Raw genomic sequence first — 23,153 nt, 5'->3', positions numbered from 1 at the left:
TAAGAATGTCAAATCAATAAATACATTCATAACAAGTTTAGCACAAATGATAACTGACTTTTGGCTGTGATTAAGTTTTGACTGAGTAGGCATATTAAGGTACAGGTCCATAACGCACCAATGAGCAGTTCACACAAGCATATTCTCACCTGTTATGTGATACACCGAGTTGAATCCAATTCCAAATCGTCCAACTTTCAGGGGGTCATCTCTCTTTCTACTTCTAGCAATTTCCTGAATGCCATTCCAGTCTTCCGTCGAAAACACAGCATTATTATACACATACAGTGCCGCTCCTGGGAGAAGAATTGGCAGAAAAAGATTTTAACAAACAAATTAATCACCGTTCTCAATGAATTACACTAAGAACAAAATAATTTCTCTTTGTAGATTTGGCTAGTACTGCGAGATCCAATCAAAGGGGCTCATCCTAAACCTTGCAGATTCTGGATTCAATCATGGGAGTTGCATTAAGTAAATTCACTAAACCATTTGCTAATGAAGTCATCCATTTAAAAAAAGTCATGTCAGGGCTTTATTGGCACCAAGTAATTAAAATATTTTTTAATGAAAAATCAATGGGAGTCAGCGAGTTTGCATTAGAAACAGCAGCCAACCTGAAATAAAATCCTTGCAAGACAATGGTCAGTAATACTATAAAACGAACACCATGCAATACTTACAAATATATTTCAATTTATGCCTCGTTATTACTAATGAATACTTTTAAATCATATGATAAAATTGTATTTTCCAAAACACATTTTTCTGGACACCACACGGACAGTACACACAAGATTTCAGGCAATTTAGTCCACAAACTGGAGGGAGCGTACACACATTTAACACAAAAACGGAAACAATGTGACACACTGTATATGCAGACCGTATACACAGACTGTACACACACTGTACGCACAGACTGTAAACACAGACTGTACACACAGACTGTATACGCAGGCTGTATACGCAGTGATGTAAAATACACAGGTCACATAACCTCAGTTCCACTTCACCTACCTTGATACTGGCCCATGTTGTTTGACCAAAGTGACTCCTGACCGTACTCAGTCTCATCGTACATAAACTTGACCTCCGTGGCACCTGCATCTTCTGCATTCTGGATCAGTTCCTGGGTGACAACAATTGAGTTGCTGTACACATGATCCTTAACTGAATGCTGTAACCTTTTAATTTATTGTTGTCATAAAAATAGTACAGCAGTATACTTTTTTTGACAATGCTAAATGTTAGTCTGATCAACTACTGCACAGCTACTGGACATGAACTTGCCTGCTGTGGATAAGACCATCCGCAAACTGCCAATAATACAATATAATGCTTGCTCACAGTAGTTAAGACACACCTAAGCCATATACATCGGTATAGCATAGACATGTACTGTACCACCTTCTTATGTGACTGAGATCATACTATTATGTGCAGTAATATTCAATCACCTATACTAAGCTATATATTCAGTCCCCAGCGTTGAGGTATATAGAGGCAGTTATAGTCAGTCCCCAGCATTGAGGTATGTAGAGGCAGTTATAGTCAGTCCCCAGCATTGAGGTGTATAGAGGCAGTTATAGTCAGTCCCCTATGTTGAGGTGTATAGAGGCAGTTATAGTCAGTCCCCTATGTTGAGGTATATAGAGGCAGTTATAGTCAGTCCCCAGCATTGAGGTGTATAGAGGCAGTTATAGTCAGTCCCCTATGTTGAGGTATATAGAGGCAGTTATAGTCAGTCCTCTATGTTGAGGTATATAGAGGCAGTAACAGTCAGTCCCCAGCATTGAGGTGTATAGAGGCAGTTATAGTCAGTCCTCTATGTTGAGGTATATAGAGGCAGTAACAGTCAGTCCCCAGCATTGAGGTGTATAGAGGCAGTTATAGTCAGTCCTCTATGTTGAGGTATATAGAGGCAGTAACAGTCAGTCCCCAGCATTGAGGTGTATAGAGGCAGTTATAGTCAGTCCTCTATGTTGAGGTATATAGAGGCAGTAACAGTCAGTCCCCAGCATTGAGGTGTATAGAGGCAGTTATAGTCAGTCCTCTATGTTGAGGTATATAGAGGCAGTAACAGTCAGTCCCCAGCATTGAGGTGTATAGAGGCAGTTATAGTCAGTCCTCTATGTTGAGGTATATAGAGGCAGTTATAGTCAGTCCTCTATGCTGAGGTATATAGAGGCAGTAACAGTCAGTCCCCTGTGTTGAGATATGTAGAGGCAGTTATAGTCAGCCCTCTATGTTAATCATTCTGAACGATTATCTTCTCTTGCAGTTCCGAATTTTCCTCTCTTTTCCCATGCATCATTTGCATTTGGGTGTCACCCAAAAAAGTGTCAGTTAATACAGGTTATATTCCCTCACACACGTCTGAAAAGCAACCACGGCAGAACTTTCCGGATGTTTCACCTACTTTCAGAATCTGTCCCCCTTCTGGATACCTCCGCAAAATATCTTTCAGAAACTCAACCAAAGGTGGTGTCGTCTGGCCAAACCTGCCTGTGAAAACAGCAGACAGGCAATTTTAACATGACTTGGGTTTTTTTTCATAAACAGGAACAGCACCTTGTTCAACTACAAATTGCAGTCAACACAACAACCTACACTCAGCACACAACAACGTACAGTCAACACACAACAACCTACACTCAATACACAACAAACTACAGTTAACAAACAACAGCCTACACTCAACACACAACAAACTACACTGAACACAAAATAAAACACACATTATAGTATCTCCTTTTTCTGGGGTACTGATACACAATATCTCAGTTGGGCAAACACATGTTATATGGCTAGACTCTTTTTCCTCATCCAAAGTAAATTATCAGATGTGACAAAGACCAATAAGACCTTTCAGTTGGTAATTTTAGTTGTACAAATGTAAAATTACCACTTTGGGTAGTCAATAAAGACTAAACAAATCATACCCTTGAACCATTGGGACAATAATTAACTACCACAATTATTTAAATGGAAATTTAATTTTAAACAAATGCTTTTTACCCAGGTCTGCTGTACCCTGACTCACACCAACATGAACCACATTAGTACTGTAAATGAATCTGATCAAACAGACGGACATGAGATCACTGCCAGGAGTAAATAAAAATGCAAGCAGGACACAGGAATACTAACCTACACGTCAGGCATCTAAACGCTGCCAGCTTTAGATGTCTGACATGAATGCATCATGATGTATTCATCTGTGCTATAAAACTGACACGTAGAATTATACAGGGGAATTTCTGTGTTTTAATACTTCTCCATTTAAGTTGTGAATTAACTGATAAATGTCTTTATCAACCCCCTGTTCACACAGAAAGCAACTCAGTCGATGGGTCGCTCATGTGTACTAGGCTGAAAGTAGGGCAAGATCTTCCCTTTGTGTCCTTTGTGGTCTCATGCAGCTACATATTTTTGATGAGGAAGAGAAATAACGGCATTGAACAACGTATCAAAGATGTATATTTGCCATATAGCCTAGTTTCCATAGTTATGTCATGACACTGATAACTAGACTAGCTAGCTAGCGATATATCTGTCTCCCTCTCCTAGCTAGCTAACTAGTCTAGTAGCTAGTCAAAGAGACAAATAGATTGCAAGCAATAGCTAGCTCTCTAGAGGTGTATAAAACTCAACATGTGAATTGGGGTCATGTGACTGATTTTGGTAGAACAAGCCACATATTTGCTATATATCCTGCTGCCTATCCTTTTTATAGCTGCTCCTCCACTGCAATATATGAAGTCGAGTGGATTGTCTTTTCGCTGGCATCCCCCGCCAATACAAATCAGAGTTCCGCATTTCCTATTTCTTCAACTGGTATGATACCATTTCATGAATAGTATCATACCAGTTGAAGAAATAGGAAATGCGGAACTCTGATTTGTATTGGCGGGGGATGCCAGCAAAAAGACAAACCATTGGCAACTTTTCTCTGGCAATGTTTGTCGCTCAGTTACCCAGTTGCTCAGGTTACTGGCTGTCGCTCAGCTTCATAGAGAATGAATGGACTTCCAGCAACTGGTCGACCGAATTCACTTGCTGTGTGAACGGGGGCTAAGGCTTCAGTGCTGATAGTATTTCTCTAGTCTTGTCTCTAGTTAGGCGTCCGTAACAAAGACCCACAAAGACCCTTACCTCCCCCTCTAAGGCCCCTTCCTTGAAGTGTCATGAATATTTCATGACTCCCAGGGTGCACCAGGCTTCCAGTCCGAACTCCATCACGCAGCTGAATGGGAAAAAAATAAATAAATGAATAAAAGGGGGGAAAAGCGTACCATGAGGAAAACCTTGGTAATGGTCCTTAAACTTCCAGTGGAACGGGTGCACACATTGGAGACAAATTCTCAGTTGCCAATGATGCCAGAGGGTGTGTAAACATTTGAGGCTGGAGCTCTTGAAACTCGTGGTGTGGGAAAGGTTTTCACTCCCCGCTATTGAGTCTATTTAAACACACTATGCCATTGTCCAGAACATCACCACTATGCATTATAAGCAGTGCGTAAAGTACACAAAATAAAGTCTGTGAATGACCGTACTGTAGTCTTAGTAAATAATTAGTGTCCCGTGTGACACAGGGAGGATTGTATAAAGTTAAGCTTGCTAAAATGCTAGCGGATCACGTTCTTCCCCTTCAGCAGTTAGAGGTTGCTTCAAGCCGTGCGCAGACAGTGCTGACCTTAACACGGCCCTGAAAGAGTACTGTACTATATGCAGCCAGGTCAGGTACTTTACACGGGGCTATTTTAAGAGTTCTACGGAACCCACTACCCTCTTCATGCACAACTACGACTGAAATTCCTGAGGGGACCCCTGAGATGGCATTACTGACCACGGGTCATTCCCCACAGGTCTCCAGGCAGTGCAGAGGGGCCAGGAACACTCACTCCAAACTGAACCTCCTCTGGCCAGGGATAGGCAAAAACACACTGCAATATATTCTGTTACAAAACATAACCGAAAAGGTGTAGCTTGCCTGGCAAGTGACATAGAACTATAACCATACAAAACAGAAGAGGTGGAAAAACCTTAAATTACACAAGAAATACCCATCGCTGTCAGTGTCTCTTCTCCCTGCGTTCCCCTCCCCCACCCCAGCTCAGCAGACTCACAGCACGCAGGCAGGCAAGAGGCCGTGTTTCACTTCCGCGAACAGTTCTGATCGCCGTGGCCTGGTGCAGCGTCATTGGCTGATAGTGTTCCGTTACAACCTTCAGGGAGCGGTCCCATCCGACTTGTCTCCTAATATGAGATGTGGGTTCGAGTGAGCGAACAGCCACCGCATTTCTTGCGCCCCACAGTCTCACTGGAAGCTGGAACACCCCACTTCTGTTGGGGCACAAACGATAATTTGGTGCCAGTCTGCGACTGGTGCTGTCACTGATCACCGGCTGGTCAGGGCTCCAAGGGACACCGCTGTAGTTAATTCTCCCCAACGATGCCCTCGTGATGCCAGCTGTGATCAGAGGTGCACCCTCCAACTGGCACTAGCTTCCCTGCAGTACTGTGTGGCCAGTAGAGTGTAAAATAGTCACTGCTTCTATTGTAGTATTGTGATGAGGTAAAATAATCAGGTGCATTGCCTATTATGCTTATGTGGCTGGCACAGTTCCAAACGGGGGAGAGAACATGGGGGGAGGGGGACAAAAACATCTTCCTTGCGATTCCTCCTGACACCTAGAGTCTCACTGCAGTCGCCAAGCCACTGCAGATCCAGGAAGCTAATTCTGCACAATTCCCCACAGGTATGAACTCCCCCTCTCCCTCTCCCGCTCTTGTTTTCGATCTTTATCTCTGCCTCTCTCCTTCTCTCTCTCTCAACCGCTCTCTGTTTTTCGAACCTCTTGAGCAGCTGTTCAATAAAGCGGTTTGGGCCGTTTTGACCTTAGCCAGCGAACACGCTGCCCACCATTGCAGCAGCGTAATGAAGTAATAATAGTTCAATACACAGAAGCTGGAAGATGGAGGCACAGATGCCTACAGGACTGCCAATTATAATGAATGCAGACTGCTCAGGTTGCAGAACCGTTGAGAATAAAGAGACAGATGGGAAAGACATACAAGACCGTCAAACAGTGACTAGACATCATCAGACACAGCCTTGTGTATCAAGCTAATACCAGGCAACACTCGGTCAAAATGTCAATAAGAACCAGAACCACACAGCTAAAATCTTACTACAATTAAATCTACATTTAAGCACTTTAAGATTAGAATCCAGACCAGGGGTGTCCAGTTTTATCTGAAAGCTGGCTGGTGTAGGGGCAGTACTTCCTTATAGCCCATCAGTGGACACTTGATTGTACTGATTAACCAATAGAGGTGCAACAATACATCAATCCGGATCGACGTATTGGATCAAAGGGCAACAATCTGAGCCATTCGATACAACAAGCAGAGGTCAATCTGTATCTTTACGAAAGATAGCAAAATATTTATTTAAATGTTCATAATTTTAAGGCAGTTTGCTCTCTAGCAGCATTGCCAACATCATTGTTTACGCTTCTGACTCTACCTCGTCATCACTTGCACTAGTGCTATTTTTCCTTTTGTTAAACGTGATGTCAGTAAGTTTTAGCGCTCTTAACCTCATTTTGGTTGTATGTACTGTATAGGTTTTAAGAGGATTTTGCGAGGTGGATCATATACTTTGATCGTTTGTACTATATTGGATTGTTTTGGACCATATGATAGCAACATTTGTGATATTGCCAAATATCAAACTGTCTCCTTCACAAATCAAAATCGTATGCTATCGTGACGAACCCTGAGGTTTACACCAATATTAACTAATCACAGTCTTCAATTAAAACCTCTGTAGTAGAATCTCATGTCCTAGTGCTAAGCTAGAACATGAAACTGCATAAAACCCCTGGCCTAGACGCTTACCATAGAGGGTTGTGAACTCCTGAGAAATTAAATTGCAGTTCACACTCCTATTTTAAACGTGGTTGGTGGGATTCTAACACATGGGGTTTTGGTAATTTCAGTGTCAACTGCAGTCTTACAGGGCCACTTGCTAGAACCTGGGCACAAGGTTAAGGAGAAACCAAAATGTAGTTGTAAGTTGAATTTCAAGAAACCTGACTTCAAGAAATCCAATAGATTTGTTCTCAAAATGTGCTTTTAAGGCATTTGTGGAGTCATTTGACATTACACAGTCAAGAAGAATTCATTCTGTGAGGGGGTGGGGGGGTGAACTGGGCATGGCGTGAGGTACACTTGTTACAGCCTGAAGTATAGCCGAAAGCTAAAATTCCATAACTAATGAGGGACGCTGGCCTTCTGCCAAGCTTTTCAGAATTTCAATAAAATTATGCTGTTTCACCCAAGAACATCAAACTGTGTGAGACAAAACCTGACTATCAAAATACAAAAAAGTAAAAAAAACTTAAAAAAACAAAATGCTAGTCTGTACAAACACTGTGCCTTTGAGGGCTGTTCACTGGAATGGGACCAGTACTTAAAATCTGCCCATAGATTGACATTCATTATACTTTTTCTGGAACAAAAAATGTCTTCCAAAATGTAAGATGGAGAAACTCCCTGATGAAGGCTTTGTCGAAACGCGCAGGACTTTTTTATAATCCATTCACTGGAATGTGCCGTGGAATAAAGGCAGGCTGTTAAGTTTGTTCCACAGAAGAGTGCCTTGGTCTTTCTTCTCTATGCATTATTGTCTCAATACCAAAGAGTGTCTTCTAGCATTAGCCTATCCATTGATGTGTTTATGGTATACGCGCATAATGCTCTTTTTTGGATTTTTCTTAGTACTACAGGGAAAGTTTGGTTGACCAGTCTGCTCCAGCAAGCAGCCCTAACAAAGCAAACATTTAACTGTACAACCATACATTTTCCATTCATTTTTATAATTTTTTTAAATGTGACCAGCACTCTCACTCTTCAACAGCTACTTAAAACTAGCTAACTCTAAAATAGGTCTAGCTAACTCTAAAATCAATCTAGCTAACTGTTAGGCTATTCATAGGGCTAATCAACATTTTCCATACTTGTCAGTCAAACCATATATATTTAACCAGCCATCACACCACTCTTGAAATTAAAACATTAATACATCAAAATGTCTCACACAGGCATGACTATTATTTTAAAAATAATGATTAGTATACAACAATAATACAATTAGGCTATTACTTTACACTTTCCTAATTGCCTAATTTTAACCTACTTTTATCTACGGTGACTCACGTACAAGAGCCAGAACACACAGGTTTTGCTATCCATTTTCATTAAGATTCCTTGTTCTTGAAGTGAACAGAATTTAGTTTCCACAAGGAAAGGAAAGTCAATGCAATTATCTACGAGAAAAATCCTTAACACTGCTGTGTGAAGCATTCACTCCAATCTAAACAGTTCCCTGTCCTCAAGTTTGAGTAATAACATGCTACTCTTTAACAGCAATACAGTACTTTTTCATTAAATTTAGTGACAAAAATTATGATTACCGGTAAGAACTGAGAAGCCACTTGCGGATGAGGGGTGTGGTTACAGAGCCTGTTGCAGGGGGCGGGGCAGGGGCGGGAGGCTAGTCAGCCTGCAGTTGCAGCTGTAGTTACAGCTGGGGTTAACGAGGTAACCTTTCTCTGCTCTGCCTACAGTCAGACCAGGCGTCCGGAGGCACGCGTGTGGTTTGGTGGAGGATTATGGGACTGGGCTTAATGTTTCTTTGTCTGGCGGCCAGAACGCAATGCACAAACCAAGACACAGAGCCAGAGAAAAGATTTGGTTGTCGCTCTGTCCATCAAAAAACCCGTGTAACACCACTTAAATACAGTATTAATGACCCGGTGAAATGGTGGTTAGACCCATATACCATCCCTGCCAACCATGTGCAGAGGGTTTATGGGATTTAAATTGAGTCACCAGCAACTCCACAGCAGACTGTAATAAACTATGCCCTGTTTCTGGTCTACTTTTGTGCCTCCAGTCACCAAACTGCTGCTCCTATTACTGTTTTTCTGCAGGGTGGAAACAGTATCAGGGATCTCTGGGAGGAGAGAGATTTCACACAAAGGACATCTTACATGGAGAGCAAGTGCTTAACCAACCAGACACAAATACGCTAGTGTATCGATCGTATTAACCAGTTTGCCGATAAAGCTCAGCAAAACGACACTAAAAAGTCAATAAATAGCACAGAGCCCTACAGCTAGCCTGACAAGAATGCTGAGTCGGCTTTCATAAGTAACAGAAAGTGAGCCAGATGCTGAAATTATGACCAAACATTATTACCAGCACATCTGAGCAACAGACTACCTGGCTATCACACCCAATTAAAAACACACAAGTGAGCTAAATCTCACTTATCATACTAGCAAGACCCCCCCACTTATCACCAACTTGGACTAAACTGGTACTAGGCACATACAGTGCTGTGAGAAAGTACTTGCCCCCTTCCTGATTTCCTCTATTATTGCATTTGCATTTGCATTTGCATTATTGCATTTGTCACACTGAATGGTTTCATATCTTTAGATAAAATGTAATATTAAACAAAGACAAAAATGAAAAAAGAATGGGACCAGAAGGCTGACACCAGACCACTGAAAGATATTAAAAAAGAACAATAACTACGGGAATGACTGGCCACTGTGGCTGGAATTCTGCAGCGATGACACAGTGACCAAAATCAGCTTCACTTTAATGACTCATGTCCTACTGTACTGGATTCCATTTCCCCTGCCTACCAGTCAACAAGAAAAACTGCTGAGGCAGCAACAGATATCAGTGATGGCCACCATAAAATTTTAAGTTGGTTGATGGTGTGCTGGCAAATTTATCGTGTATGGCATCCGCACTGTAAGCATAGAGGCTAAGAGTTGAAATGAACAAGTATGGCATCACAGCCAAGTACTGGATGCCATAACCAGCAGGTCATGACCTCTAACCTTGACCTGGCTGTACTCAACCAGACAATGAACATAATTTACCCAGCTCTGGGCTGATGGACAACCCCTGAATCACCCTGTTATGGTAGATTACAGACCCTGAATGCTTGAATGCAATAAGTAGTCGTGAATAGTTCATTTCAAATTTAACATTACTCCTTGGTCTGGTTTCAGATCAATAAAACAGCTCAACTCTCCGCCTGAGGGAGGTGTAATATAGCCTACATAGAATGACACAGCAAACGAATGAAAACATACCGTGAGCTCCATAATGTTTGGAACAAAGACATCTTTTCTTAATTTGGCTCTGTAAACTACAATTTTAGATTTGTAATCAAACAATTCACATGTGGTTAAATTCACAGCCATTATTTAAGGGAATTTTATATAAAAGTAGTCGTGTTTAGTACTTATCACGTATCCTTTGCAGGTCTGTGACCCATAGACATCACTGAGGCCTTTACTGCAGCCATCTTCTGCTCCTGCTTGTTTTGGGTGCAAGTTTCCTTATGTTTTGTCTTAAGCATATGAAACGCATGTTCAATTGGACTCAGATGGTGTGAATGACTAGGCCAGTCAAGAATTAAGAATTTTCCAGTTTTTTATCTTAAAAAACTCAGCTTTAGCAGTATGTTTGGGAGAAATTCCCTTTTTTATTGACAAATGCCAGTAACAGACTCCAAAGGCAACCAAAAGCCTAGAAACAAGACTAGATACTGAAAGCTCTCTTATAACTGCACCAAAGAAGCAACTGAACACACCAGACTAATTAAAAACACCTGTGAAGTCCTAAACATTATGGTGCCCTAAAATGACAAGACAATGATCCCAAACAAACTGCTAAAGCAACAAAGGGGTTATTCAAAGCTAAAAACTGGAAAATACTTGACTGGCCTTGTCATACTCTTAATCAAATTGAAAATGCATTTCATATGCTGAAGAGACAACTTAAGGCAACTAGTTCCTGAAACAAACAGAAGCGGAAGATTGCTGCAGTACAGGCATCAGAGAGAATACTCGGCACCTGGTGATGTCTATCTAGGGCTACAGACGTCAAGCAGTCATTGGATGCAAAGGATCTGCAACAAAGTTCTAAACATGACATAATTTACATAACATTTTTATGTCCCAAACATTATGGTGCCCTAAAATGGGGGGGTATGTATAAAAAATGCTGTAATTTTATTATGGTGAACCAAAATAAATAAAAATACTCTGTAATAAACGCTGAAAATCTGAACTTTACCTGCATGTGATATGTTTGATTACAAATCGTAAGGTTATGGAGCTCACTGTAGGATCTCTGGCTAAGAGCAACCAATAACACTGTAGTTAGGGCAACAAGCACATCAGCACTATGATTTCACATCAGCACTATGAATATCAGCATCTGACCTCTGTGTGTTTGGTGGGGCTGAGCAAACCGCCACATTTACTCTCAAACTTTCTGCAGACTGGCAGTTTCACCCTCAAAGGGCGGTCATTTTGCTCCTTTCACTACGCAATCTGAGCAGATACCTTTAGCATCCGCTAAACCCTTTCTGTTCACAAGCTTTATTTTGTGGGCTTGTCATTACTGACGCCATGTTACACTGCTGATATGCAATTACCTGTTTCCCATTATGGAACAGCTGTTGCTCAGCCGGAGGGAAGCCTGTGTCTTCATGGATCAGCCGCTTGACGTCGCCGACGGCAACAGAGGGCGGGACCTGGAAGACCCGGTGGCCAATGTACTCATGAAGGATTGTCACCCGTAGCAACCTGGGAACACAAAAAGATATATTCAGCCAGCTCATGTGACCTGTCATGTGACCTGTCTGGTGCATTACCAAGTGTGAAGGGTCAAATGTCAAGGGTCAGGCTGAGACTTACAAACTGTCCTTGGTTATAAACACAATGACATAAGATTGGTGATGAGAATAGGCCCTTCAGCTCAAGAGTACCCATGATTCTGTGAAATCTGGACTTGAACAGCCCAACGGCCCCTGATTCTACTGTACTACCAGGCCACCCATTCCATAAGATACTGCTCCTATGAATAGTTGTGAAGATGATTTCAGAGACATCAAATCCCATGCACAGTGAATTAGGAACAAATCTTACCCTCCCGCACCCAACCCCCTAAAGCTCTTATATTTAAATAAAATATGCTTTTCTTCTGCTTGTCAAATGAGCCCATTTGTGTTGGACGGATAATGAGTTTCAGTTATGGATTTGGGCGTTCCAAAAAGCATGTGCTGTAGTACTTTTTGTCTGTAAAAAATTCCAGCCACTACAGAAACATATCCAGGTGGAATACATTTTTCTGTGACCGTACATGCAGTCCTATTAGTCAAGGTTATCGTATGACAGTGGCAGTGTCTTTCTAAGAAAAGTTCTATATTTAGTAGCACCCATTAAAAAAACTGCAATGGAAAATAGCAGGGTTAGTGACCGGAGGAATTCCTCATTAGTGAGCGAGAGACAAAACCTGAAGCCGGGTTAGAAAACAATGATGTCAGAGAGAGCATTCGACCGGCTCCAGCCAACTGGTTTCGGGCAGTGAACCTGAAGTTCTGCAGCCGAGCAAACCTGAAATTTCAAACCATAGTCTGAGCCACAAATAACACCGGATCTGTGATGGCCGTGGAACACCAAACCTGATATTTCAAACCAGTCTCAGCCACTAATAAAACTGTGTCTGTAGCAACACCAGGATATTAAAATCACACAAGCTGAATAAATTGCTCCCACTGAATCTGTCCGTTTTTAGATTTTAAAATTTTTCCTTGAAACACTCAAGTTTCCATTGAACAGTACTTATTTTCTGACAAGCAATAATTTTGGCATTTAGTTGCATCTTCCGTAAATGAACAGCAGGTAGCCTTTATTTATTCAGATGTGTTTTATAATGAAATATAGATTAAAATATAGAGAGCACTTATAACAATTAAGTAAATTCAAAATAATGTGACTCGTGTTAGGCTATAAATTTCAAACTTGATTACTGTGAATTTAGGAAAGATGACACAGGGAATTTGAATGAGGCCAGGTCCTTCCTGCGTTGAAATGTCTAAGGTGGGCCGTCAAAGTGTATTTTCAAGCCCCCTAAACCGCCTATTGAAGAAATCCAGTCATTTTAAACGCCAGTAAAACAATAAGAAATGGTGTGTGCACTTATTGGTAGGTGGGCCTACAGTTTGGTCGTGAATTATACTGCTATTCAATTTTTTAGTTTTGACTGCTTTCAAGTTTATGTGCAAGTTGACATGCTAAGTTAAGGTTTAGTCAAGTCAAGTATGCAATCTTTTTACAATGGAATGAATGGGAAATGGCTTGGGATTTGGAAATTCTATGCAAATACCCAAATTATGTGATAATCTGTCATGCAATTAAGTGGATTCTACTGTACTATCATTAAACTACAATGTTTTTTGCCTATATGTGCAGAGCTGACAAAAAACAAATTCTGAAAAACCTTTTATGTTGCTACAAGGTCGGCCTACAAGTAGCTAACACCAGGGACGAATAGGATGGTGAAAGCATTCTTTGAGTGAATGTATAAAAATAATTTAAATACATTAAGGTGGCATTTGTGTGTATTGATTAAGTTAAACAGGTAATATTATACCCTTAGTTTTGAGTGACAGAAATTTAATGCATTTCAAGACATTGCAATTCTAAATACCACTATTTCTGTAGAGTGACCTGTTACAATGTGTTAATCCTTCAGTATATGCTATAACTCTCCCCTAATTCTGGCACTTATAATTTGTAACACTTCAATAAATATTCAAGTTGCTCCACTTTCTTAGTTTTTGCCACGTGTTTCATTTTTTCATAGCCTACATCTTAATGTATTGTGGTGGTTGCTTGAAAACTTTACATAACTTTGCATTCTAAATTTAGCTAAATATAAGGAGTCAAAGCAGTGGCAGCAAAGGCCGACCACACTCGCTGTCACGCAAAGTCACCCGCTAAGCCCTACTTTGAGCTAGGACGCTCTTTTTTTACATAGTAAGATTTTTCCTGAATAGAGAAATCTTTGGCGTGCGCCAGAGCAAAACCTGCAAGCACCAAAGCGTAAAAAAACGGCTTGTTTGTACAGAAATACCGTTTTGCCAAATCAGACACAGACAATTGAACTGGGGAGCCTTTTTTCTCAAAACACAGTTTGGCGACAGCTAGCCATAATTTAAATGAGCATATCTCGCAGAAAATTTGGAGTACAAAGATATTATTGATATCACAAAAAAGCTGGTTCTCCTTTTCATAGCTAGAAGGAATTTTTAATCAGTGGGATGAGAGCATGCTAGTGCAGGGAGACATGGCCTAAAATTGATGTTGCAATATTTTTTTTGCTGAATGACCATATTCCATATGACTTGATTATCTAATGTTTAAAAAAAAAAGAAAAAATATTGCTGGGGGTTGGGCATCTGGAAAGATTCCAGAACCCACGTCTTAACTACTAAAAGGTGACAAAGTGCTGTCTGGATAATGACGTCCGTTTGTATGACATATCAATGCGTGGGCTCACTTGAATTAGGCTAGTCGTTATGGCCTACAATACAGTGACTGTTGTGGGAATGAGAGAAACTTTTGTCTTATTCCATGATCTTTTTTATGCTTGCACTTTGAACTTTACTTTTCCACTACTTCACTCCTGATACAATTTCAGATTTCTGATGTTTTTGTATTGTTCACATTTTATACTTTAAAAATAAATAGCAATTTTTTGCCAAGCATTTCAGACTTTGACTGTTATTAGGGGCCAGTTTAAGATAACTCAACGCTAGCACAGCAGCGGGATGACTGGACGTGTGACCCCAAGTGCTGGCCCAATGACAGGGAGCACCAAAGAACCCTTTCCCGCCACGAAAAACCCTGCACATTTACACAGCGGGATATGTGCTGAAGCCATTCAGGTTAAGTGTCTTTCTGAAGTGGACAACATGAGAATCAAACCTGCAACCTTTGGGTTACAACCTAATACCTTAATCATAAGAGGAAGGTACAGTAATCCCTGTTGTGCCCCAGGTGGAGGGAGGTAGAAACCCTAGGGAGGGACCCCAGCGTGTGGGGCAGGCAGGTAACTCCAGACCATGCCTCCATACGTCCCAGATTTACAGGCCGGTGTGAGGGAGTCAGGCAGGCCATTGTTCCGCCGGCACTGTGTCACACCTCGTGGCCTAGGAGTCTACTCTGAACTATAAAATAAAGCAAACAGGCCTGAGATACAGTACAGGTGACCTGGCGTGTCACTAGCTGCTGAACATTTTCTTCACTAAAGTGATAGGGCCCCTTCAGGTTGTACAGGGTTTTTTGTTTTTTTTTACCCTCGAAATGGGTTTACTTAGTCCAGCAATTAAATGGTCCTTAAAAACCCCATTTACTTTGGACATCTAACATAGTGACGCTTCATTTCTTCAATGAACACCAACTGCCAATCTACATAGACCCGATATCGAAGATGGAAAACCCAAGACCACAGCACGTATCTTTACTTTTAAAGATACTTTACTATGTTTCCTCTGATTCTTTACGACCTGATTTGCTAATTGCTATAATTAGGCTGTAACACGTCACAAATGGACTTCAAAAAAGCTGAAGGAATGCCTTTCGTCCTGCGTTATGAACGGCAAGTTCTTGTGGGGCTCTGCTTTCATACATCGCTCGTTAAAACGTGGTAATGGGCACTTAGTACAAATGCAGCAAATTCATAAGCTAGCGTTTAGTGCTCTGCAACCAACTTCAGCCCTTCTGTTTACTGATCGTCGCAGGGATATGTTGACACTTGTCATCTCTTTGAGGATGGGTGGGGCATTCTAAGAATGAATGAAGGTTGTGCCGCTAGAATATTTAAATCTCGTCGGTAGCAGCTAACGAAATGACTTCACAATTCAAATTTGCCTACGATACCTCCTGAAAATAGCTACAGCTTGTCCAAGGACTCACTGCCGTGCTGTTCATTAACACTTCCATGCGCTGTCTGCATTGATTTCACAGCTCAGCATGAAAAGGTTAGCTAGCTAGCTAGCTAGCTATCTTTACAACATGGTAGCTTGCTCACTCTCTAGACTCTGAGACTAAACACAGTTATTTATTTTTTCATTCAGCTAACCTCGTCTTATTTGTTAAATCAGGAAAATGTCGGTTGGTTACCTTTGATCTGGATTGGCTGCCATCGTTCTTGAACTGTTTTCTTGCTATGTGTCCCAGGTACACATTCATTCGGCTTCTATCTTCTGCATAAAGCGCAGTCAAACTCCACCCGGAAAAAAACAAGCTGTCGTTCAAAGCTGGACCGTTACTTTCTGAAGCACCCTTAGGCTGAGTCCGTCATTCATTTATTTACTTCGTATCAATAAGAATCAGCCCATTCTGTTAATGTTATTAATAGGCTTTATTCAACGTTATTTCTCCACTCTGGAGTCCGCCGCTTCAACGGTGCCACTGCAGTCATGGAACTTATCCGCTATCCCCGTGTCCGATTACTCACTCCTGCGCGTCCCCGCTCTTTCGTTTCATTATCTTCCCATAAAACGCTGGATTTTCAAATACCACGGGAATTCCGCGGTTCTGTAAGTGAAAGAATAGAAAATTGATGAGAAAAGCATGCAGTCACCTCCGATAGGGGAATACATTTGAAGGGGATGTCTAATAATGTAGGCTACTGTACATGTGATAGCTGCGGCTTGCGGTGAGAGGCAGCTTTGAATTCTGGTACTTGTAGTTATCATAAAGAAGACAAACAGATTGCAGTACTGCCCTGACACCTTAGTAACTTAACTGCTGGTAACAGTTGATAAACTCCTACAGTTCATTAGGCTATAATGAATACAAACACAATGCTTTGCATGAACATCAAATAGCCTATATTAACATTCCGGAGCGTTGGATTGAGGTGTTAGTCTGTTTATAGGGAAGGCCATCAGCTACATACTGTATCTGCGTTTACAATTGTTTAATAGCCTAGAAGAAAAAATACTAGGAAATATTCTGGGACACTTATGATGATTACAACTAGGCTACACTGCGGTTGACAGAACATAATTATTTTTCGCTTAGGCTATATTATGTTGGTATAGCCTATGTTATACACTGTATATGTCCTATCCAGCTTTCGTGTTGTCTGCTGTATAAATGGACTTGTACATTGCATTCCCCGACAGTAGCTATGTTGCCCATCTATGCACATATAATGTAATATACGTACATTTATTTCTCACAATCTTGGCCCACTGCGATCTACGGACATCTCGTAGCCTATCTGTTGCATTTATCTTAAACAACGCACGGGGAAATATATGCATACTGCATTCTCAATTCATACAAATTTGTATTAGCCTATATAGGCGAAAACGTCTTCCCCGTTTATATCTTTTAACCAGTAATATATGTCCTACAGATTTTGGTGCAATGCAACCGGCACCGTCATGTTAAGCAATTGTGAATGACATCATCCAATTTGTCAAAGACTGCGTTTTTGGTGTTTACCTTAAAGCGCGAGTTTTTTATTTTATTTTTTATTCTCTGTTTGTTTGTTATGGTAAACTAGCAGCCAGTGAAAAATTTGTCTACGAGACACATCTTGATGTCACAGCCAATGCGAAACTGATATTTGTGAAATTGTTCGAAAACCACACACGTCTTTTTTATCAGGCTATAGGAAAACAAATCGCCGCTGACACCTGCAAACTGGCACAGTCACCGCCGCATTAGATCGGTGAGACTTACTTACTGTGGGTCTCGCGCGCATCTCAACTGCATTTCTCTTGTATTTCTTAAGGCATATTCCCTCTCCAGTCTTCCTCGCGCCCTCTCCAGCCCCGCCACACAGATACCCTGCAGTTAGACTTTCAAAAAATGAACGCCCGGGTCTTCGAGCGTTTTAAATCCACCACTCAGGCGTGTACCCAGCATATTGTAATCTGAGCAGCCAGTAGCCGAAAGCGTAATACGGAATGATCTATTGGGTTGCCCTTGTCTCAGCATCTCCGAACAAGTCCAGTACTGCAGAGAAACCACGAGCAAGTCTTAAAGCTACAGGACCACGGGAACACCACAATCGCTTACGGCAATAACGGCAGCGGCTCTTCTCACGATCAAAATGGGACATAGGCCTGGCTATTATATAGAATATTTACAATTAGTACATTTTCTGATATGATTGCCGTTGATACACACATTGGAATACAAAAGCCAGTGTTGCTGGGAGTAAACACCAGGTCTATGGTTTCCAAGCTTATTCTGACCTCACCTTATGCCAGTAGCTGCACGCCCTATCAAGACTATGGCCAGCGCAGGAGGGCTTAGATTGGTGGGAATGTCCTGTACCAGCGGCTCCTCTGGTCGATTTTCGCTTCTAGTCTGCCTGCACCGGCTGTTAATGATGTACAGCCTACTCCTTACAGCACAGCACTGCTGATGTAGGCTACTGCGGAGTGAAAAGAAGCGGCCAAGACTGCATACATGAGGTCTCTATGATTGGGTGAATTAACTAGGATGTGAGCCGGAGCATACATTGGTTTGCAATAAGTTTTTGATCGCATCAGTCGCCAAAACTTTGTTCTAAAACTCTTTTGGCATATCTATGCACTTCTGTAAAAAATCACGTGTCCCATTCTTTGCACAAATACGATGTCATGTAATGTAACTTCTATCCGTGGATTTAAAAGTGTATCGACAATTTATTTACACTAGATGGCGACAAAAGTATGCTTTCTTCCACGCACGGTAAAACCCCAGGGACGTGAACCTCGTCGTTCTGGGCTAATTATTAAAGGGATGGTTCACTTTCTGCTGTTTTTGAAAAAATATGATTTCAGCTTTAATGCATGTTTTTGATTGGTCCAGACATTTTTCGTGCGTGCAAAGAAGAATATTTTCGGAAGTTCACGACGACCCGTTGACTTATAATGGTTGGCATAGGTGCATTCTCGCAATTACCAAATTATTATTATTATTATTTTTATTAGAAAAAAACCTTTGATCCTATTTTCGGGTGGAGCCATTTCTATGTTTGCAGCCTGAGAATGCTGTGTTCAGGGAAAGAAGCAAGGGAACAACATAAAAGTGTATAGGCCTATTTGTTTAAAATAGTGATTGTAAGCTATTGAATTAATTCATATGTGAGACTGATCAAACGTTTTTGGAGTTACTTCAAATGCATTTATTGCTTTAAACCACAAACCCATCAGAAACTTCTGTAAATATCTAAAATATCCTTCAGTGCCTTCACACACAAACCTCTCTGGGCCAATTAAAAATGTACACTAAAACTATTTATAAACTCCACACTGCAAAATGTACAGTAACTTTCTGGCAGCAATTAGCTTGAAAGTTGCTTTAATACATTTCACAGTATGCTTACAGTACTTACAATTACCGTACCCATCTAAGTACTGTAATTGTTATTACAGTAAACATACTTGCATATTAAAGCAACTTACAAGCTAATTGCCACCAGCAAGTTACTGTAAATTTTACAGTATTCCTTCTACAGCAATTTACATTATATATATTTTTACTTAGGCCATCCATTATCTAACCAGCTTATTCCTGGTCAAGGTCACAGCAGGGCTGGAGCCCATCCCAATATGTATTGGGTGAGAGGCTAGAATACACCCTGGACAGGTCACCAATCCATCGTAGGGCACGCACACCATTCACTCATACCCACAGGCAGTTTACATCCTTCAGTTAGCCTAACTTGCATGTCTTTGGACTGTGGGAGGAAAATCAGAGTACCCAAAACCTGTGCAAACACAGGGAGAACATGCACACTCCACACAGAAATCCCACACAGGAAACTGGGACCTTCTTGCGGTAAGGTGACAGAGCTATCCACTGCACCACTGTGCCAACGATACACCAGTGTAATTCAGCAGAGCAACTTGGACATCAAGTCAAACAAAAAACCAACACAAGTCTTCTCTCACATAATAAAAATATCACTATCTACACATTATACAAGTTGCTGTGATTTTTTTTTTAAAAAGCATCATGGATAATTCAGAGCTAATTTAATTACAGATACAAATTAGACTACTTTTCATAAGTTAAAAATGGCTGAACGGGCAGGATACTTACCTTGTGATAATGAGAGATCTCTGGAGTAGTGCAAAAATAGATGTTTCGGTGTGCTCCTGCTTCAAATTTGTGCCTTGTTCAATTACGATACATGGGTATTCACGTGAAATTATAATTCTTTTTTTTCAACAATTACAATTCAATGAATTTTTTATTATTATTGCAAGAATTCAATGCAGGCTATAATGCCAAACAGGGTGTGAAAGTAGGCTACAATGGATCAGTGTGGTGGTAAAAACTATAGAAAACAAGATCAATGTTGAAAATAACTAATAATTTAATCATTTTAAGGAGTGGGAAGTTAGCACAGCCTTTTGTGGCTGGAAGACTGTGAAAGTCAAATAGGCCAATTACTGTATTAATATTTACAGCAAAAATACATTGCTGTAAATTTCACAGGCCAGAATGCTTAGCAGCTCTGCAGCTACATATGGTATGCAGGTTCTACAGTAAGGATTTGTTCATTATAAAGTAATATTGCTGGGAAGACTACAGAAATCATTTACAGTGCAAAACATGATCTATCACTTTAACCTAAGGTGGCATGAAATCCAACATATCCTATTATACCTGATTAGTATCAAGCTCAGATGCAAAAAGGTGAACATTAACCTGAAATAAATCATATTTTTCATTGATGGAAAAATATATAGGGGCGATTCCTCATAAATGTAATAGCTTTGGATTTTGCTCATTTACTTTAGTCCAGCACTATGGAATTTTACTTTAAACAGCTTTGATGCGCCAGTAGTTATTAGCCATTTCAGTGGAGCCATTTTTGGACTGAGCCATTTTAACGATAAAGATAACTGAAGTCCCCCCTCAGAGCCTCCTCCTGGTGAACTTCAGTTCACAGAACATGGAGGATGACGCAGAGGCTGTTCCTGAGCTCTATGAGAGGACGGCCGGTAGAAGGATGGGCGCTGCACCCACTACCGCCGCCCTCTGATGAGACGCAGCTTGCCGCCCGCGTCATACTGACCGGCAACCTGGCCGATTGCCCTACCCTCCGAGCCACCGTCTGGGAACAAGTGGGACAGCTCCTTACAACTGTGGAGTGCAGAAGGGCATCTCTGAATGCACAGTGCATAGAACCTTGAAGCGGATGGGCTACAGCAGCAGAAGACCATGCCGGATTTCACTCCAGTCAGTTAAGAACAGGAAGATGAGGCACGTGAACACCAAAACTGGAGGACTGAATATTGTAAAAGCGTCTACTGGTCTGACAAATCTCAATTTCTGCTGCAACATTCAGATGGTAGGGGCAGATTTAGGCATAAACAGCATGAAGCCATGGATCCATCCTGCCTTGTGTCAACAGAGCAAGATGCTGCTCATGGTGTAATGGTGTGAAAAATGCATTCTTGGCACACATTTGGCCCCTTAATAACAAATGAGCATCATATGAATGCCACATTTCCACATTGTTGCTGAGCATGTGCTTCCCATTATGGCTACAGTCTACCCTTTTTAAAATGGATACTTCCTGCAGGATAATGTGCCATGTCACACAGCACATATCATCTCAAGTTGGTTCCAGGAACGTGGCAGTGACCTAATTCTACTCCAACAGCCTGCGCAGACCCCAGATATCAATTCAATAGAGCACCTTTGGGATGAGCTGGAACGAGAGGTTTTACAGCATGAATGTGGAACAGAAAAATGTGCAGGAATTGCGTGAATCTGTCACGTCACCAGGGACCAAAATGGTGTTGTAGGACCTTGTTGAATAGATGTTGAGAAGAATGCAGGCTGTTCTGGAGGAAAAAGGAGGTTCTACCCAGTATTATTTCGGTGTACCTAAAAAAGTGGCTGTAGACCTGGCCTGACCATCGGGAGGTTCAGGGCAAGCTCCAATGGGCCAGTCTATTCCAGTCTGACGTCGGCCAGTGGTCTAAATTTATTATTTTCTAAAATAATACATATTAGCTGGCATGGGAAAGCTGTTGTCATCCCGACAATTTTACCTGGGCATAGATTTGATTCAGGCTGCTGTGTTTCTCTCTCTCTCTCTGTCTACCTCTTGCATCGAACGGGGTAGTCAGGAATCAGATCGGGCCACAGCCTTTTAGGACATTCTTGACTTTAAACCACAATAACAATAGGGATGCTCGCTAAAAATATTGATGATGCATCTACAGTGAATATTTTATTCGCAGATTGATGATTGATGTGTATTCAGACTTTATGCAAAGTTATGTGTATTCACACTCTATTCCTTTTCTCTCTTTTTTTGTAAAATTAACCAACAGTTATCAGAACTGTGCAATATAGTCAACACATGTGGTCATTTTACCATACATTTCAATAATCTTATCGGAATTATTTTCCTGATTTTTACACCTTCGCTATACAAAGCATGTCCGGACATGTTTTGTTAATCTCGGTTGTTGGTACACTGCCGCACTGATAATCTATTTGGACTTTACAACTGCCTCCCGTCGCTTCAACCTCGATTTAACCACACTGTTGTGCTTGTCTTTACAGTTTAGTTTGCGCTTCATGAGTAGGATTTGTCTTGGTTGGTTTTATATACTGTATTAGTGTTATTCACAATATTAGCGCTGTCGACAAAGTATCAATCTGTCTGTCTGTCTATCTATCTCTCTGTCCCCATAGACACGTGAGCGGCTGTGTAAGGAAATGAATACTTTTTGAACCTAAAATCAGTAAGTGGCAAATTCCGTGTATTACATAACCGTGGCTTTAGATCGTGCAGCAGTTATATTGGTGGAGCCTGGTGGGCAATTGTTTATGTGTCTCGGCTTAACCAGCCAAACCGCTGCGCTTCATTGAGCCTCATATGAAACATTAGAGAAAAGTAGGCCTAAATGGGAGGGGACCAATCCTGTATGTTTCCTCCATGCACAACTCTGCAGCGGGGAGACAAATTACCGTTTTCCTTCTTCGGTATGAGTAGCGAATAGTTAATCTGGAAGAAAAACGGCAGATCAATGAACGCATTGATCCTCGGAAATGCTTTTCCCATTTTCCCAAAAGGGGAGATTGTGTATTTCACCATCCGACGACGCTACATACCTTTAAATCGAATGTAATATAACCTCAGGACCTGCAAGAAGCTCCTAGTTTCCTACCCGTGAAAAATGAGCTTCGTTCTCAGTGATCAAAGGCTAGACTCGTTAAAAAGCC

At 41.2% G+C, this 23,153-nt stretch overlaps 1 protein-coding gene across 2 annotated transcripts in view; it reads right to left on the bottom strand.

Annotated features, from left to right (window-relative positions):
• sacs (sacsin molecular chaperone) overlaps positions 1–23,153 on the bottom strand; it is a 46,539-nt gene extending 23,386 nt beyond the window's left edge. The window contains exons 1-9 of one of the 2 annotated variants that reach the window (XM_035386621.1): positions 23,043–23,137; positions 18,172–18,348; positions 17,649–17,924; positions 16,074–16,490; positions 11,540–11,690; positions 4,159–4,249; positions 2,423–2,508; positions 1,021–1,132; positions 150–296 (exon numbers count right to left, since the gene is read on the bottom strand). In XM_035386621.1, coding sequence (XP_035242512.1) covers positions 150–296; positions 1,021–1,132; positions 2,423–2,508; positions 4,159–4,249; positions 11,540–11,690; positions 16,074–16,096 — 610 coding nt within the window. In that variant the 5' untranslated portion in view covers positions 16,097–16,490; positions 17,649–17,924; positions 18,172–18,348; positions 23,043–23,137. Of the gene's footprint in view, positions 1–149; positions 297–1,020; positions 1,133–2,422; positions 2,509–4,158; positions 4,250–11,539; positions 11,691–16,073; positions 16,491–17,648; positions 17,925–18,171; positions 18,349–23,042 lie in introns of both variants that reach the window. The other variant, XM_035386620.1, reaches the window with a different exon arrangement.

The sequence above is a fragment of the Anguilla anguilla genome, chromosome 12 (genome assembly GCF_013347855.1).
Source record: "Anguilla anguilla isolate fAngAng1 chromosome 12, fAngAng1.pri, whole genome shotgun sequence".
Lineage (NCBI taxonomy): Eukaryota > Metazoa > Chordata > Actinopteri > Anguilliformes > Anguillidae > Anguilla > Anguilla anguilla.
This window is presented reverse-complemented; position numbering and strand designations above follow the sequence as displayed.